We start from the raw sequence: 20282 nt of genomic DNA on the forward strand, positions 1-20282 counted from the left end.
TAGAGGAGAGGTTTGCATTTCTGAAAAGCATGTTTTATGTGGAGCATGAGAAAAAGGAATTGGAATCCTCGGCTCCTACATCATAAGATTTTTATGGGGTTCCAAGGACCAGGTTTATATGGTTACGGGATGCAGACTCTTCTAAATGATTCTGGATGCAATTCAGTAATGTTAAGAAAGAAGAGCAAGAGAAACAGTCTCAGAGTCTAATAGTGGCCTGTATGTCTAGGGTGTTTACCTGAGTGGAACAGAGGGGAGAACAAGGAAAAAACCGTAAGGTTTCCGCATGGCTTTGCTTTGATCTTCTGGGCTTCTGGAGCAAGAACACTTTAACTTTATAACATTTGTAAATATCCACCAAACATCATTCCCTGGAAGAAACAGTGGCACTCGGGCAATTCTGTCAGCCCTGTCGTTCACTGACCATTGCTGAACAGTGTGAGCCAATAATACTGTCCACATACCGCATGATAGCTTTTCCAGGCTTGTACAAAACCACATCCATGACCTTACTCCTACCATATATACTCCTCTCCCATGTAAAATGCATCCTCCAACCTTGCAGCTATCCAGGGTACAAACCTGAGTAATCTTTGATAGTTCATTTAGTTTCCACATCCAATCAAATTTATAGTAGCAAGAAGACTCCCATGGATACCAGCTCAAGTCCACTAGCAGGTGGATTTGACACTGACTTTATGCCATGCCCTCTACTTCTTGCTTATCTTAGGAAGTGGCTTCCTCACTGGTCTTTCTACCTCCAGTCTGTATACTGTTGATCCATTATAAGCACTTTGACCAGATTAATATTTGTAAAGATTACTTATAAACTCTCAGTATCACCTTGAGCAAGTTGCCTGGCTTCTCTTTACTTTTAGCTTCCTCATTCATAAGATGATGGTATAAATACCTCACTCATATGCTGACTATTACATGAGTTAATGTACTTAAAGCAGTAGGACTTAAAAAGCATCTGGTACATGAAAAGTGCTCAATAAATGTGGCCAGTGAAAGTAGTAGTGGCAGTAGTATTAGTAGTTGCTGAATATAACTCCTCGTGTCCCCAAAGTAAAGTCTAACATCATCAGCCTGCACTTGGCAACATCTATGAGGATGCCCAGACACATTTCCAGCTCTTTCTGCTTGTTCACATCCTCATATAACCTACCTCCAAGCCAAATGCAACAACCTGAAGCCTCCTGAATATGCTCCATGCTGCACTAGTTAAGAAAATTTCACCTCTGGTTAGCGTAAGCAAAACGGGTGATTTACTAGAGAAGTACCCATGCACTTAGGAAATCCACAGAAAAGAAGAACTGGGATTCGGGAAGAGTAGAGATCCAGGCTGCTTGAGGGACCTCACCAATAGGATGCTGTCATAACCTGACTCATATGCCAGCCCACAGGTTCTGTGTCTCAGTTCAAAATTTACCATAGCCAGTTCAGGGGATGTGATCTGTGCTGGGTCAAGTATCAACCCTGCAATGAAGTAATTGTCCCTGAGAAGTTAAATACCTATGTACTGAGGGAATCTCCAAAAATGAGAGAATTATTGTGAACCAGGCAGATGACCAAGATACATCTCCTGCACTCATATTTGTACCCTTGCCCACATTCCCTTCTCTCTTCTCTCCTAATAATCTACCCATTGATAAGGCCCAATGCATGGATCCTTTCTTCTTAGAAGTCTTTTCCAGTTTCTTTCCCTGCCACATCCTATCCCAACTAAGGTGGTTCTTTCCTCCTCTGTACTTCCAAGGAACCTTTTCTACACTTCCACCGTAGCACATTATCATGCTCTGCCTTTAAGTTTGCATTGTAGTTATTCATACTTGTGTCTTACCTTTCCTCCCTCTACGTAAGGGTGAGCTTCTATAGAGCTAAGCATGTTATTGTTGACATTCTTGTCGCACATTTCACCTGGTGCAGTGAATTACATATACGTAGGAGGCACTGGACACGTCACGGTGGACTAGAAGGGACATGGCCTTTGAAGCCAAACAGACTTCAAGTAAGGCTCTCACATCTTCATTTATTAGCAACATAACTCACAATGAGTTACTTACTCTAAGACCCTCGGCTTCTTCATCTGTAAGGCTGGTAAAACCACCTCTGCTCTTGGGGATGGCAAGGAGCCAATGAGTAAATGTATCACCCGGCTCAGCGTCTGACACGTAATGGGCCTGAAAACATATTGGTTCCTTCTTCTCTGATAAATGTCTGATTTTATTCTCTGTAAGAACAAATAACTTGAGAACAGATCTGGTAATCTCCACGTAAAATTCTCCTAGGTTAAAGATTGGATAATCCAGCCTGATGAGTAACTATAAACTTCCTAGTTGTTCATATTCCCTTTAACATCATAATTTTAACATTCAGGTTTTAAATAATTGTTCAGATATTTGCTTTTCATTTGAGAGTAAGAAAATAGGACTAGTCATGTTCAAACAAACAATGGGAAAAGGCACATAAGAAGGGACTTTGAAATCATAAAAGCTTGCATGAGATATGAGTTAAATCAGTATCTTTGGGATTTGTGATGCCAGTTATAGAAATTACATGAAAGGCATTTCACTGGTATTTTACTAAAACTCTCCCTATTTTCAAAATAAGCTTTAAAGCCAAATGATTTTAACTATTTTTAATGGAAAAAAGAAAAAAAAACAAGTGGGAGCCAACTATGAGACCCAGATGTGAAGCTGTGGGATATTATTGCAGACACATCTGGCTGCTCATTGGTCACTGCGGCAGGGCTGTTGGTGTTTATAGAGTTGCCTTTCACATGTGACATAGTTAAACTTCAGATGGACAACCTGGAGACTTCTGTGTTTATCTGGATATTAGTTTCTTTGAATGGGCTTTGAATCAAAGGCCTTTCCTAATGGGCTTTCGATTCAGCCACTGAGGAACGTTTTCTAATAAAGAATGATTACTTCCCCTGGTGGCTGCATACATGTGTCTTGTAGGATTATACTTCCTCCGCACCAACCAATTGTAACTTCCTGCAGCTTTCTTAAGCTGAGGTTGCTGCAAAATTAATAAAGCCACCTAGAAGACTCAGGTTTAATTGTTTTTGATAGAAAAAAAGTTGATGTTTAAAGTTATAAGGACCATCTTCTAATAGAAGATGTATGTGTGGGTATATGTATATGTGTATGTATGTGTACATATATATGTATGTATATAAATATATGTATGTATATACATACACACACACACACACATATATATATATATATATATATATATATATATATATAATAGTGAGAAAGAATGGAAAATTAAGTTATCTATGAGCAAAGAGTGATATAATCTGCTATAATCCTGATGCTATTTTTAATGGTGCCGCCTTATGGGAATGCCAGGTAGGAATGGCATTTTCATGAAATGGATTCTAACTCATAAACACCCCTCACAAGATTCATCCCCAGCTTGTTTAATTACACACACAGCACAGAATTCACACAGGGTAAGTAGGTATTTCTGTTCACTTTAGAGTCCTTATTATTTTACTCATTGTGGTTCTTGCACTTATGCTTTTAATTTTGACATTATTTGACAACAAAAGATTAAATATAATGTCTTTCTACTGAGCACAGAGTCACTAAAATAAAAACAGCATCTGTATTTCAACAGATTTTGACACAAGTTGATTATGTGCTAGAGGTTACAAGATACTAGATTTAAAACTTAATAAGAATAAGTCCCTATACCCAGAGAGCTTACAAACTAGTAAGAGACATAAGTGGGAAAACACCATAGTACAGTTTGACAAGTGCTCTAATGGGGAACACACAATAATGCTAAGGGAGCCTATGAGAGATGAGGAACGGTGGTAGAAAGTTAGGATTGTTTGAAGGACTTGATTCATGTGTTGAATTTTAAAGAATGAATTAATGTCAGGAGTGCCTGGACGGCTCAGTCAGTTAAGCATCTGACTCTTGGTTTTGGTTCCAGTCATGATCTCACGGTTCATGGTTTTGTGTCCCACGTCAGGCTCCTCACTGCCAGTGTGGAACCTGCTTGGGATTCTCTCTCTCTCCCTCTCTCTCTCTGCTCCTCCCCTGTTCATGCACTTTCCCTTTCTCAAAATAAATAAATGCTTAAAAAAAAAAAAGAGGGGCGCCTGGGTGGCTCCATCGATTGAGTGTCTGACTTTGCTCAGGTCATGGTCTCACGATTCGTGGGTTTAAGCCCCGTGTCAGGCTCTGTGCTGACAGCTCAGAGCCTGGAGCCTGCTTCTGATTCTGTGTCTCCCTCTCTCTCTGACCATCCGCCCCACCCCCGCTTACTCTCTGTCTCTCAAAAGTAAATAAATGTTAAAAAAAATTTTTTTTTAAAAGAATGAGTTAATGAAACAACACGTAAGAGGTATTCTAGTAAGAGTGAGTATTAAACTCCTAGGCATAGAGGCTATACCTATGAACCCCAGAACTAGTCCATGAGGGTGTGGGGGTTGAGGAGGGAGGGCAGGTGGTAAGAGATTAAGCAGAGAAGGTGGAAAATGACCGATCATGAAGGACCCTATATGACCTGGAGAGTAATGATGAGCCATTAAAGTTTTTTAAGCAGAGGAGTGACTTAGCCCAATGTATGTTTTGTAAAGTCATATTAACAAAGGATGGAGAATGGAGTGGTGAGGGTAGGGCCTGGAAAGTCTGCAAGAAGGAAGCTATTTAGGCAGCTGTAGCTTGTATTCAGATAAGAAATTAGTTTAGGAGATCCTCCCTTTATGGGTGGAAGGAAAATATGCCTTTGAAAGGTTTTAAGGAGGTAGTAAAACACAGTAAATGGGAAGTAAAAATGAACATGGAGTGTCTGGTTTGGGCAGCTAGGTGAATGTTAGGTGAAAGGCACCAAAAAGAGAGTACAGTAGAAGAGTAAGAGGTTTTTATAGAAGGCAATAAGCTCATTCTTATGCATTTTGTATGCATTGTATCTGATGTGTCTATGGATAGCTCAGAGAAATCTCCAGTGTGAAAAAGACCTGTAGCTGAGAGAGAAATCAAGGCTAGAGATATAGATTTGAACATTGTCAGCATTTTAAAGCTTATTAAAGTCATTGGAGTAGATGAGATCACCCAGGGAGAATGTATGGACAGAGTTTTGTAAAAAGGGCAGAAAACAGTCCACCACTCCACTGGAATATAGGTGTTAGAAGGATAACCTATAGCGATTAAAAATAATGGTGAGGAAAAGAATCAGGAGAGAAAGATGTATGGAAAACAATATAAGAGAAAGGAGGGAGCAGCCCGAATGTCAGATAATGCAAAGAGACCCAGTAATGTGTGTGCAGTTTGGTAGTTATCTGTGACTGTGGTAAGCACACCTGGAACACTGGAAGCAGACGGCAGATTGTAAGAGGCTGAAGTAGTCATTGGTATTAAGTATGCCACAACATAAAAAAAAAAGTGCCATTTACCAACAGACACATGAAAAGGTGCTCAACGTCACTCCTCATCAGGGAAATACAAATCAAAACCACACTGAGATACCACCTCACACCAGTCAGAGTGGCCAAAATGAACAAATCAGGAGACTATAGATGCTGGAGAGGATGTGGAGAAATGGGAACCCTCTTGCACTGTTGGTGGGAATGCAAACTGGTGCAGCCCCTCTGGAAAACAGTGTGGATGTTCCTCAAAAAATTAAAAATAGAAAACCCTACAACCCAGCACTAGCGCCACTAGGAATTTATCTAAGGGATACAGGAGTGCTGATTCACAGGGGCACATGTACCCCAATGTTTATAGCAGTGCTTTCAACAATAGTCAAATTATGCAAAGAGCTTCGATGTCCATCAACTGATAAATGGATAAAGAAGATGTGGTTTATATATACAATGGAATACTACTTGGCAATGAAAAAGAATGAAATCCTGCCATTTGCAGTAACATGGATGGAACTGGATGCTAACTGAAATAAGTCAGTCAGAGAAAGACAGATATATGTTTTCACTCCTATGTGGAACTTGAGAAACTTAACAGAAGACCATGGGGGAAGGGAAGGGTAAAAAAATAGTTACAAACACAGAGGGAAGGAGGCAAACCATAAGAGACTCTTAAATACAGAGAACAAACTGAGGGTCGATGGTGGGGGGGGGAGGGGAAAATGGGTGATGGGCATTGAGGAGGACACTTGTTGGGATGAGCACTGGGTGTTGTTTGCAAGCGATGAATCCTAGGAATCTACCCCAAAACCAAGAGCACACTGTACACACTGTATGTTAGCCAATTTGACAATAAATTATATTTTAAAAACAGTGTCATTTAAATGATGTAATATAGCATGTGTCTGTAGGAATAAGGAAGTTTCCTGGTGTTGGCAATTTGACATAATTCATCCTTGTGACCTTTTCCATCCAGTACCCCGAGCTGATGGTTGCTTCCTACAACAACAATGAAGATGCTCCCCATGAACCAGATGGAGTGGCCTTGGTCTGGAACATGAAGTTTAAGAAAACCACACCAGAATACGTCTTTCACTGTCAGGTAGGAGTCAGCATAGTAAAAATAACTTACGTCTCCTACAAGACCAAATATAGTTCATGCCGCCTTGCATCTGTCTTATGTGGAGAGGAAGAACCCAGTATAAAAATGGAATTGTTGACAGTTTTGGAAAATTCCCCCACAGTAACCTAACGTTTGGGGAAAGTGGCAACTCTTTCCAAACAGTTAGGAAGCCCAGTCGGGGACTGTGTGTCATTTTCTTTCTATTTAAAACAGCCCTCATGAGGATGAGTTTATAAAGAGCTCACGCTTATGAAGAAATCCTGGTGTACCACTTCCTCTGCTTAGCAGCAACATATGCTTGCCAACCCACGTGGACATCCTCAGATCACTACCATTTCAAGCTTCTTCCTCTCTTTGAGATATAGTTCAAAGGAACTTGGCCAATTTTAAGTTTACAGGTGCCATCTTGCTTCCAGATAATAATGTTTTTGTAGTTGGTGTAGGGGAGTACTTATCATGAACCTTTCTTGAATTTTGAGAAATGATCATTTCAAACAGTTTTGGATATTTTACTCCTTGTGTCTTTTGACACATTTGTCTTCTCTTCTATTCAACACAGTACAGGCTGAGATCTATTTTACACTTGCACACATTCAGCTTTGCTTTGTTGCCATGACTCTACCTAAATCATAGGCCTCTGCAGTGGTCAATACACCAACCCCTTTATTAATGTTCCTATCCTGTGATTATGCATAGGAAAATACAAAACAAACATACCAGCTCAAAGTTTCAGTTCCTCAAATATTACAATTCAGAGGTATTGAGTGGCAGATTACTCTGAATACAAATACACCAGCTGAGGAGGGTAGGTAAACCTGTTGATATTTGGAAGCTTAGTGACATTTTATATCTAAGAGCTGAGTATCATTTTGAACTAAAATATGTTTAGACTTAGAACATTATCAGATATAATTTGGGGAACAGGAGCTGCTGGAATAAAAGTCCCAGCTTCAACCTGATTGAGTAACCTCTAACTCTGGCCATGTTTTTCTAATTTACTATCTTAAAAACAACAAGAAGTCTAGGTCGGCATAGTAAATAACCCTTATTTTTTGGACCTTTGAAATAAGAACAGTTTTTTCTTTCTTTTTTTTTAAGATTATCAAATTTGTCAGTTTGATATGCTCTTTCTGTAAACATAGAAGCACAAAATCCTAATTTTGTTCAGTTTTAAGAAGTTTGCTGAATTACCAGGAAAATACTGAAAGGATTATGGGATAAGCAGAAGCACATTTTTGTAAAACAGTGCCATTTAAGCTACTTTCATTCTGTTAAAGGCTTATCTTGATTTTTTAAAAACATGAGGTAACACATTTTATTGTTTTGCTCAATGTACATGTCTATCATATTTTAAATTTATTATATTAACTGGCTATAGGTAGCCTGTGACGATAACCACTTAATAATATGCTTACTATTCACAACATTGCGTCGTAGTAAGGGTCAATAGGAACCTAATAATGCTGAATGAAAAAGCAGACTTCCTAGGTCTTTGGAATTGCCTGGAATTTTAAAATTAACTATTTTATCACACAATAGTTAATACCAGTATTGACTGAAAGGAGCATCTTCTCTTTCCTGTCCTGGTAACTTTGGGATCATTTACTGAAGATTTCACCAGTGCACATTTAATTTCATTTTTAGTTTCTCCCTTAAATGATCCAATATGTGTATTTAGAAGAAAATAAACTCCTGATTAAAAAAAAAAAAAAAAAAAAAAAAAAGAGGTACTCTCCATATCTGACCAAAAGATGTTGACTAAAATATCTCCGCTATCCCCCAAATTCCTATTATTATCTTCACTTCTTCTGGTGACCAGAAGGTTCTAAACTCTGCCCAGCCTTCTCACTGGGAGAAAAGTGAGGATTCTAATACTTTTAAACTTTGGAGTTGGTTAAATGACACGTGCAAAAGACCATGAGGACTCTGATATTCTAGGTATCAAATGATAGCTACAGAATTTAACCACACACATTTTAAGATATTGAACATCATGACTGTGCTACTCAGATATAAACAAGTATTTCATATAAATGGCCCTTCATATTCATGAGAGACGCATTTACAAAATCTTAAGGAAACCTAATTGCTAAATACCATCACAGTACCTAGTTTCTGATCCTAAATTATTTCTCTTAAATTGACCTAAGTGTAGGGGGTAGAATGTATCACCAACTTTGGGAAGGTGAACGGGAAAGAGCTTTGATCCCTCTCTGAAGTGGAGGAAAAGGAGGAAGTGGGCATAGCCAACATTATTATGAAGCCCTTCTGAGGATCCCTGCTGTATTATTAGTCAGACTTCTCCAGAGAAATAGAACCAATAGGAGATAGATAGATAGATAGTTAGATATAAAGACAGACACAGAGGTTTAGAATTGGTACTTCTTCAGGAAACTGGTCTTTGCTCTTAAGGCCTTAAACTGATTGGATGAGGCCCACGCACATTATGAAGGATAATCTACTTTGCTCAAAGTCTATTGATTTACATGTAAATTACATTTAAAAATACCTTCATACCCGCATTTAGACTTGTATTTGACCAAAACCTGGGTGCCATAGCTTACCCAAGTTGACACATAAAATCAACCATCATACCTGAATTTCACCTCAGAGCGATCCAGGAAATCAATGTCTTTAATAACTCCTGGAGTCCTACTAATTCCATATCACTTTGGGCTAATAAGCAAATATACCTAGAGAGATCAACCTTGAAATTATTAGACTTTAAGTGAGTGGGAGCTTTCCTAAGACATGAGAAAAAGCAATAATTTGAGGACATGGAGAATGTCTCCATGACATTGAATTTATGAAAAAAAAAAAAAAAGGTACTAACACGTATTGAGAATCTACTCTTTATATCTTTACATTCACTGTCATAAAGCCCTGTTACTCTCCTGATGAGAACCCGCAGCTCAGAGAAGTCATGAAACTAGGGCAGGTATCTGTGAATAGCAAAGCCAATTTTGAAATCAGGTCTTTTTTACCACAAAGCACATGTATTGCCTCCTGCCGCATTAGTAGGGGATTCAGCCAGGTAACATCTCTAGCTATGTGTCATGGGGGACGGGTGAATGGAGAAGAAATGGATCAGAGCTGTTTTCACCTTCTTATCTGAAACTGCAATCACCTGGACCTCTAAGAACTACTGATGTCTGCATTCCACCAACAGAGATTCTGATTTCATTAGTCTGAGGTCCAGCCTGGGCATTTTTAAAAGCTGCCAGCTCGTTTGAATATGCAGGAATATGAATATGCAGGAACCACCAGGATGTAGAGGAGATATGAAGAAAGGGGATGATAAGGTGGCAAAAGTAGTTGGCTGTTTTATTTGGAAGTGTGGGACTTTTCTTCTTGCCCCACATGTCCCTTTTCCTCTTTGACCCAAACTAGAGCTCTGTGTCTTGACTTTATTTCTCTGACACTGATCTCCTACTTGACTCAAACTGAGAAATTTCCTAACCAATTCCCCTGCTCCTGCCCCTTCCCACTTACCCACCCTCACCCTGGAGACCCACACTCTTTTCCTCAACTCACTCATTGCTGGGATCTGCCTCTGTGGTGAATGATCAGAAGACCCAGAGTTGTTTTTCCAGGAATGGGCTCAAGACCCCCTTGAATATGACATAGAGAGAATATGAATTGGAGAGTACCATTTATTTTGGGATAGTGAGACACCTTGCTAAGTGGATATCCTTGAAAGTAGGATAAAAGCCAGGTAATACCAGTAGCTACCAAAAGAAAACCTAAGTGCTATAATATTGAGTATGCCTGAGCTAGTGGAGACCAAACCAGGGGTAACTTGGCAGCCAGGGAAATCATAGATGAGTTAGCGGATGACTATTGTGGGGGATGGGGAATAATAAGGGCAGTTTGGTTACCATGCGCTGAACTCAAATAATTTACGTTTTTTGTGCTTCTCCCTTTATCATCTCATTGATCCTTACAACAGGGAAGGAGCCAAGATGTTACTTCTTTGTTGTACTTGAAGGGTTCTGCAGCTCATGAGCAGTAGAACCAATACTGGAACCAAGGCCCATCCTACCAGCTATATCATGCCATCAGCTAGGCCATGCTCCACAGTGATGGGGCCAGATGGGGCTTGAGAGCAAAGGCTGTGTAGTTCATACAGGATGTATTTTCGGCAGCGTGCCATTTTATAAGAGATCAGTTAGACATGGCCTTTACCATGGCTCTCCTTACCATCTTCTCAACATAAAGGAGGATTTGGAGAGCCCACAGAATTAAAATACATACGATAAAAACCAAAATCCCAACTCACTGACCTATCACTTTTCTTCTACATCCTTTCTGATCTTCTGTAAAATTTACTTACTACAACTGGTCCCTTCTAGACACTATCTCGCTGAAATCAGGTAGTCTGAATGTGCTTCCTCATTCATCTGTGATGTTCCAGTAATTTCAAAGTTAGAGAGTTTGCTTAGTAGGAAGAAGGAGTGTAGATAGGAAGAAGCAATGGGTGCCTTTTGATGACTATACTGTTATCATTTTTAAATATTGCGTTAGTTATCCATTTCTTGCTGATCTTTGTTGATTCTTCATAATCTCCAGAACACTATAATTGCAAACAAATCCAATAGCTCAGAAAAGCATTATTTCAGGCCCTAGAAAGCAAATGCAGAAAACACAGACATCAGCTCAGTGTTCTTTTGCAAAGACTGACAGGCTTTTATCCTAATCATAAAAAGATTGCAGTATGAAGATTCGTTTCTCCCTGTTAAGAAAAGCAAGGCCAAATACCTTTTACTTCCATGGGCAGTTTCATGTCTTTGCTAAACTGAATTTTTAGTGTGGGCTCTGGTCCTGCATTTTCTATTTTCATTTCTGTAGGAGCTGTGTCCATACTTGGAAAACATTGGTGGACTGTGCATAGAAATCAGGCAGTCAGCCCACCACACAGTCTGGCAGTGCTCCTGACATCTTCTGTAGTGGCTTGCACACACTGTCATTAGATTATGCATTCTGACCACCCTGCATTGCTTACCCTGGTGTGGTCTTTCTCTTTTAAATGGAATGAATAGAATCAGGAATATAGATCTTAGAATTATCTGCATTGAGGTAAGTGGAAAAGCTATATTTAGAGGCTTGGCTTGGTCAGAGGTTTTTATTTTTACTTTTATTTTTTCCTGATTTGGTTTCTTTGTTCTTAGCAGTCTCTTTGTAAAGATTATTTGACAATGGCCTGAAACTGACAATGACCTGAAACCCTCCTCATTTCAGAGGGAAAGCAGAACCGGGAAGTGGAGTGATCCCAACTCATTTCATTGGTGCCAGTGTTTAAAATCCTCACTTAACTTTCTTCTTATGTGTGGCTTTGCTTCTCCTTAAGATTCTGTAAAGGGTACAGATGAGATTGCAATTCATGGCTTTTGGCCTTCCAGTGTTTGGTTCTGGATGAGGTTCCTGCTGACCGTGAAGAGAGCTGCCCTCACGAAGAGTGATGATAACACAGGAGGGAATGTAGACTGGTGGTCAGCAGGGGGACGGAAAGTCAGGACTTGCAGCCCTGGTCCTAGCTGACCACACTGCTGAGTCACCTGGGGGAGTCGTCGAGGCCATGTTGTCACGTTGTGGAAAAGAGACTTCCTGCCATCTCAATGGAATTATGAGGTTTATTGCAATGAACTTGATTTCTTCTCCCATCAGTTTTTGTCCCTTCCCCAGCCCAGCTTGTGGTCCATAATCCAAGTCAACAAAACAGCTATAGACACAAAGACATAAATTAATTTAAATGCATCTTCCAAGGAGTATTATGACCAGAGAATTGTTAGAATCTCGCTCAGGGATTTTTATTTTACTTAAAGGAAGGGTAACTTTCATATGGCCTGGCTGATTAAAAAAAAAAAAAGGAAAGAAAAGGTATTTTCTAAGCTTTTCTCTGGAATATAGCAAGGAGAGGTTACTTAGTAGAAGTAAAAAAGAGGAGGGGATTATGAAAATTAATAACAGGAAACTTCACTAAAATAGTCAAGAGGTTTTGACAGGGGGAGGTCTCATGCATGCCCTATAGCTCATAGTCAATTGCAGACCCAAGAGGAAGAGACGGACTTGACCTTGCACAAGGATGCTGCTCTACTACTTCAGCAGGGGAGGAAGCACTTTCCTCATCCCCTGCACGGGCAACAGTCAATGAAAAGCCACCACACTGAGCTCCCAGGTTACTCCAGTGGATTTTAGTTCACAACAGCCTTCCCAACTTACCCCTTTTCTCCTCAAAAAGCATGCCTCTCCTTTGTTCCCCCTCTTGCCTACGGCTTTGCTACACCTTGTTTGTCTTGGATTGCAATTCTGTTTTTTCCTGAATAAACCCATGTTTTGCTGGTAAAATAACTGGCAGTTTTTACCTGTAAGGGTAACAGGATGAAGGAATAGAAAGTTCTCTGACAAGTAGGACTCTATATTCAAAATGAGTTCCCGGGGTGACAAAATCAAAGTATATAATAGGTGCTTAGTCATTAGAGAACAAAGTGGACAGACAAAGAACATGCTAACTAATGTAATTAAAACCCAGTTTTCATTGTGATGATGGAGGTACTGCAGGCTGGAGAAGCCCGGAAGAGGACACCTCAACCATTGCTGTGTAGATCGTGATACACTTTTTGAAGTACACAGTTATGGAAAATTGAACAATGCATATGGTGTAAATGTAAAATTAAGCTCTTACAAAAAAGATACAAGTTATATAGACGGGACAAGAGGAACAGCAGCACAGCGGCTGTTTTGTGCCTTTAGAAAAAAGCCTAAGGGAGTTTACATGTACGCGCTGAAATGAAACACGGACATTCGGAAATACTTCTTTTATACCAATTGAGTATGACTGGTCTGATGATTGAGGCTTGAGCTAGACACTGATCCTTATTAAATCAAACAGCAGGGGCTTCTTTTTCTCTTTTGGCCCAGGAAGCTGGAAGCAGGGAAAATGCCTTGCCAGCTCTCACTCTTTATCTGCCCTCTTTCTGGAATCTTCTCCCCCAAAAATAGCACAAACAGAATTGATCATTGGAATCCATCTAGGGAAATTAGAATTATCAGCAGGATTATAGCAAATGGATTGTATCGTAGACGATCCATTATCTGAAAATAGCAATGAAGGAGGCTGTACACCTTACGAGGGACCAAGTGAGCTATTTGATACAGAGAATGCCATGAGAATACACCTTTGAACAGATCATTTCTTAAGTGTTTCCTTTGTCTTGCCATCTCATATTGCAAGTGATCATGCTGCAGTGTAATATTATGATGAAACCTGAGACTAACTAGTGTCTGCTCTGCCCCATTCATGTGCATATATTACTGAAGGCACAGAACCCCAACACTGAAGATTTATTCAGTCCTTGAATGCCCTTCTTTCCTTTCCCATGCCCTGGACTAACACTGTCTGAACTGGGCTTTCTCCAGGTGTGCCTCATCAGAGAATTGCCCCAGGAATTACTGATGCTGTGCAATGAGAGCCAGACGGCAATATGAGCAAGCTTTCTAGCCTGTCCCTCCCTTTGTCCTCACCACTCTGCCACCCAGCCATTCACTGAGGTCAGGGTAGCCTCGGTCTAAGGGGAACAGGTGTTCTCAGGGAACGAATTCTATTTACCTCTGAAGATTATTGTCGGGATAAAAGAGATTCTATAGGGGTATTAATCTGCTGGGGCTGCCATAAAAAATGCCATAGACTGGGTGGCTTAAACAACAGAAAATAATTTTCCCATCATTCTGGAGACTGGTAGGCCCAAGATCAAGGTGCCAGCTATTTTGGTGTGGTGAGGATTCTCTTCCTGGTTTATAGACACCTGCCTTCTGGATATATCCTCACTTGGCAGAGAGAGGGAGAAAGAAAGCAAGCTCTTCTGGTGCCTAATAGCATCATGAGGACTCAACCTCATGACCTTATCTAAAGCCAATTACTTCAAAAGCCCCATCTCCCATTAAAAACACATTGAGGGGTAGGACTTCAACATATGTTTGTGAAGGAATCTGGACATTGTGAGAGCTTGGAGTTGAGGCTGCTGGCTGGCCGAAGAACTCACAAGTGTTGGTAGTGTGTTACATGAAGGGCAAGTCTTTTGCTAACACCACAAGGCTCTCTGGCCCAACGAGTGGAGTTTGATAGTAATTCTTTCTACAAGTAAAAAAAATGTGGGGGATACAATTTGGTTTATAGTAGTAGGTGAACATTTCTTTACATATGGTTGTTTCAGTATCATTGCATGATGGTCACGTGGGAAGAAGCTTAAACCTTGGCATTCTTATTTTTCTTGCTTGAATATATTCCTAAGGAATTTCACCTAACTTAGATTCATTCATTCACTCATTCACTTATTCACTCATTCAACAGATATTTATGGAGTATCCACCATGACCAGGTCCTCATACAGCAGTTTGCTGGAGCTGGGAAGAAGCTGCCTCCCTCCCCAAGAGCTATTCACTTTTTCCCAGTCCCCACCATGCCCTATTTCCCATCACTCGGCCAGTTCCCCTCACATTGGTCATATCCCCGGTCAGATCCCTGTGTGTGCTTTTTGTATGATCTGCCAGGTGAAGACGGAATCTGTTACAATTCCAAAATTCTCTTATCTCAATCATTTAAATGTTTGTTTCATAACTTGATGATGATGAGATACTTACTGGGTCCTAGGAGACAGGTAAACACTATATAAGGCCATACAGCCTGGGATTGTAATTTGGGTCCCACCACCTAGAAGCTCTATGACCATGGGCAAGTCATACACGACAGTAAAATAAATGAATATATATAAAGCACTTAGTGGCAGGCACAGAGTATGTGCTTGCTCAGTGTCAGCTACAGTGATGTAACATGCAGGAATGAAATTCCAAATATGTAGTAATCTGTATGGCACCATCCAGATAGCACAGATGTGGCCCCGCTTTGTATTAGGTGTTGCATCTGTAGTTGTTGAATGGGGGAGACGGTGACTTAGGCGTGCAGAAGGAAGGGACCAGGGTGACTGGAAATCAGGGGAGCACTGGGAGAACATGAGGAAGGCATCTTACCAACAAGCACAAAATGATCTTGAAATTTTGATAACGGGTAATGTTGTACTGGTGTATGGCTTCAATATCATCCCTGCTACTCTGCTTCCACCATGTGCTAGGTACAGATGTATTTGCTTCTTTGGCTTAATTACTCATTCTGATTGCCTCAGGCACAGGCTTCATAAAGGAACCCCCTGGTCTCTACATAGCTCATATGGCTTCACTGAAGTCTATATAGACTAGCTGGCCATTTGCCATACTGAACCCACTCTGGAGACCCTGAAGCAAGAGTAAGGAAGATGGGGTTGACAAATGTTCTACTTTCCTCCAAGACCAAATTAGCATGCCTGTTAAGAGCTGTCCCTCCTAAAGACATATGACCCAGGGCCCCCCTACATGGGGCTTTCATTCTCTGGAATATCAGACTGTGCTTTTCCTTTATCCTTCATCATTTTAATATAGACAGAAGCAGGTTTGAAAGAATATCAGGATGGGAATGCAAGCTGGTGCAGCCACTCTGCAAAACAATATTGAGGTTCTTCAAAAAACTAAAAATAGAACTACCCTACAACCCAACAATTGCCTACTAGGCATTTATCCACAGGATACAGGTGTGCTATTTCGAAGGGACCTATGCACCCCAATGTTTATAGCAGCACTATCAACAATAGCTAAAGTATGGAAAGAGCCCAAATGTCCATCGATGGATGAATGGATAAAAAAGATGTGATATATATATATATATAGTATATATATATGGTATATATATATATATGCTATATATATATATGCTGTATATATATATATGGCATATATATATATATGGATGCCATATATATATACATATATATATATATGCCATATATATACTCACACACACACACACACACACACACACACACACACACACAATGGAGCATTACTCGGAAATGAAAAAGGATGAAATCTTGCCATTTGCAACTATGTAGATGGAACTAGAGGGTATTATGCTAAGTGAAATTAGTCAGTCAAAGACAAAAATCCTATGACTTCACTCATATTAGAGCTTTAAGAGACAAAAAAAAGATGACCATAAGGGAAGGGAAACAAAAATAATATAAAAACAAGGAGGGGGACAAAACAGAAGAGACTCATAAATATGGAGAACAAACTGAGGGTTCCTGGAGGGGTTGTGGGAGGGGAGATGGGCTAAAAGGGTAAGGGGCACTAAGGAATCTACTCCTGAAATCATTATTGTACTATATGCTAACTAATTTGGATGTAGATTAAAAAAAAATAAAAAAATAAAACAAGTTAAAAAAAAAGAATATCAGGAATTCTTAAAAAAAAAAAAGAGTCTCGGAAGGAATCCTCTCCCTCAAAGTTGTGGCTATGGAGGATGTCATTTCGGGAAAGGAAACAGTGAACAACAGAAAGGTGGGCTGTAGTATTGCCCCAGGCCACATTAGCACCCACTGAGAGTGTTCTAGGTGCGACCACCTCTGAGAGGAGTGCTAGTGCATTGCTTTGGCATCTTTATCTCATAAGCACAGATCCATTTCTGGAATCCAGGCCATTGTATTTCTTAAAAATAGACCTTTTTTTCCCCTCTACAAACTTGACCAAAACCTTTTGATTTATGTGTATCTTTAAGTTGCCTAATATTTTTGGATGAAAGTGGTTGTTTGAACATGCCACGTCATTATAACTTACAGAGATGTACATATTCCCCATTAGTCACATTATTATTTTAATTGATTTCAGACAATGACTCTCAACAAAAGGCTATCCATTCCATTTTTTTGTGATTAATTCTTGAAATTACCTGAAAGCATTATTATTGAAGAGACTCCGTGGAAGTAGAATCATCATCCTTACTTCCGGGAGAAGTTTTCTAACCTTTGTTGTAATAAGTAGTCTACACTTTGCTTTTACCATGCTTGTATTTGATTTCTAATTTTTAAAGGAAATGGGCATTATTAGCCAAAGAAATAAATAAGGTGTTGCTTTTCTTAGGCAAAATATTTAGCTTAGTCAATTTTCAGTTGTAATCTCCTTATAAATGTGTTGAGTTCATATCTTACATGCCCACAAATCATTGTTGCCATAATAATTTTATATCTACACTTTTTTTGTTGTGGTTTCTAAAGCTGATATGTTTTCTTCTAATGAGTTGTTTAGAAAGTATTCCCAGCACCTACATCCAGTAAGGTGGGTTATTTAAAAGTCCTTCTCGGGGCACCTGGGTGGCTCAGTCGGTTGGGCGTCCGACTTCGGCTCAGGTCACAATCTCACGGTCCGTGAGTTCGAGCCCTGCGTCGGGCTCTGGGCTGATGGCTCAGAGCCTGGAGCCTGCTTCAGATTCTGTGTCTTCCTCTCTCTCTGCCCCTCCCCCATTCATGCTCTGTCTCTCTCTGTCCCAAAAAATAAATAAACGTTAAAAAAAAAAAAATTTAAAAGTCCTTCTCCACTTCTTTTTTTTTTTAATTTTATTTATTTATTTTTTAATTTACATCCAAATTAGTTAGCATATAGTGCAACAATGATTTCAGGAGTAGATTCCTTAGTCCTTCTCCATTTCTTAATAACTTGGTCTGACATTATGTTGAGTAGATGAAATAAAATTTATTCCTTATATGCAATAAAAACCTTTGTTTCTTTAAATAAGTTTAAAAAAGTAAAATAAGTTTATTGTAAATATCGTCTTCTGAAAAAAGAAAGGGACAGAAGCAAAAACTGCACACAAGTGCCCACACTCATATAAATACACACGCACACACCCAAGACTCTAAAATCCTAGTCAAAAGCTATATTTCATAAAAGAGAATTATAGTAATGTTGATGGTTTGCCAAAACCTCAAGCAGTGACAAAATCCACAGAGTGTCCTGAAAAGGATGCCTTTGCAAAACCATGCCTCTCCAGATGGTTTAGATTAGAGATGTTTAAAAACACATGGCAGCATTAGTTTGGTTTAGAATTCATAGTTAATTCAGTAGATAAAATAATGCAAATTTGAAACCCTAGCCTGTGTATCAGAAAAATCATCAAATCTTATGATTGCTCTTAGGGGAGGTTGGTATGTGATGTGTTGATTTTTAAATGATCTAATTGAAATAATAAAATTAAGGAAGAAGGGGTAAAAAAAAAAAAAGGATTGAAAATACAAGAGTATAAGTAGAAACTTTCTTCCCTGCAGAATATTTATTCCTTTGAGCTGTCATATCCAATCAATTTGTATGGGATTCGACAGCCAATTGTCATTTCCTGAGATAAACTATGTAAAGAGGTTGTGTTACAGAGACAGCATGAAAAAAAAAAATAGAAAAAATAACTCCAGAGCATGAAGCAAAGAGAAGTCAAAATGTCCCCCAAAGTGCTGCCAAGATCGCCTCACCTTGCTAAGGATAGTTGATAAGCAGCTTACACGCAAGTTTTCCCTTTGGCTTAGTCAGCGTTTCCCCCTGCACATAATGTTTCGTAAACAGAGTGCTCTTGTCAACATTTTAGTAAATTATTTTGCCTTACATGTGGTTTTTAATCTCAGTGGGGGCTGTGTGTGGACACTGATGTCACACACTGTGTTCTTCCACACGAGATGTGTAACAGTTACCCTGGGGCCCCGAAAGGCTCCATCACTAAAAGCCTGGCTCCCACTGTCCCTTCCCTTGTGTTTAAAATCAAAGTATCCCACCTTCTGATACCTCAGTGAGGCAACCAGCAAGCAGGTCCTAGAAAAGAATTTTTGTATGGGAACAGTACTAATTTAGTGATGTGTATTATCGTGTGTCCTACCTGCCACACAAATAAAAGCATTCAACTGTGCTAAAATTGCCGCTAGAAGATTGTGCGTGCAAGAGCTCAAAGCCTTTCAGAAAATACGAGACAAAGATTCTGCAAAAATAGAATCAGAAGTTTTCCCACAACAGTTGATGGGATTCAAAGGGCTTGACTCTCAAAGGTGGCACAGTATCTTTTTCCCCTAGAAAGAAACACATTTTGAGTGTTTTCTAAGTATAAAAACTAGAATTGTGGCTTTTAATGTCTGGAAAGAGCTCCACAGTCAAAGCAAATGTGCTCTGTTAGCAGCAAAGTACAAGCACGCACGCACGTGCATGCGCGCGCGCGCGCACACACACACACACACAGAAATGTAGGCGAGAGAGGACAGACCCTGTGCACATACTTCGTGAGCATTCATGGAGATTTCCATCATAAATTTAATTGAATTCTGTTTGAGCAGCAGAGACATTGCATTGGCCAATGTTAACTACTGACCCATAGTTCTGCATCCATACCCATTTAATATTTGTAACCAGAGATTATATTTTTGTTGCATCTTCTAATCATTTTTAAATGGAAATCCCTAGCTAAGTCAAATTACCATTTTTAAATAGTTTAGCCATGTTGTAATCTAAGGGGTGTAGGAAGGGATTTTTTTGTTTTCCCTTTTGCTTTTCGTGTGTACATTGTTTCTCATATATGGGTTAACACTCTTTCCATGAGACCTATTAATATGCAGAATTGTAGAATCTCAGAGTTTGAAGGAAACTTCGTGATTTTCTGGGCCAACCACCTATTTGATGCCTGAATTCTCTCTAATTCTTCTCGATTCTGTCTTCCCCTGCCAAGTCGTCATCTTGCCTGGCTTGAGCATTGCTCATGCTCCTGTCCCAGAGCAAACCATCCCATCTCTGGCCAGTGCTGCAGAGTTTTCCAGTGTGCTTGCAGCAGAATGGCATTTTGTCTTAAAGGATTATGGATCACGGACAGAGGCAACATGACCT

At 39.7% G+C, this 20282-nt stretch overlaps 1 protein-coding gene and 1 non-coding gene across 3 annotated transcripts in view; both read left to right on the forward strand.

The window, feature by feature from the left end:
- DYNC1I1 (dynein cytoplasmic 1 intermediate chain 1) overlaps positions 1-20282 on the forward strand; it is a 308192-nt gene that overhangs the window by 195316 nt on the left and 92594 nt on the right. For both annotated transcript variants that reach the window (XM_042918203.1, XM_042918213.1), the window contains one exon: positions 6366-6491. In XM_042918203.1, the coding sequence (XP_042774137.1) occupies positions 6366-6491 (126 nt within the window). The remainder of the gene's footprint in view (positions 1-6365; positions 6492-20282) is intronic.
- LOC122214679 lies at positions 14498-14651 on the forward strand. The gene has a single exon (XR_006200055.1). It is a non-coding gene; the product is annotated as a small nucleolar RNA SNORA62/SNORA6 family (small nucleolar RNA).

The sequence above is a fragment of the Panthera leo genome, chromosome A2, assembly GCF_018350215.1.
Source record: "Panthera leo isolate Ple1 chromosome A2, P.leo_Ple1_pat1.1, whole genome shotgun sequence".
NCBI classification, from domain to species: Eukaryota; Metazoa; Chordata; class Mammalia; order Carnivora; family Felidae; genus Panthera; species Panthera leo.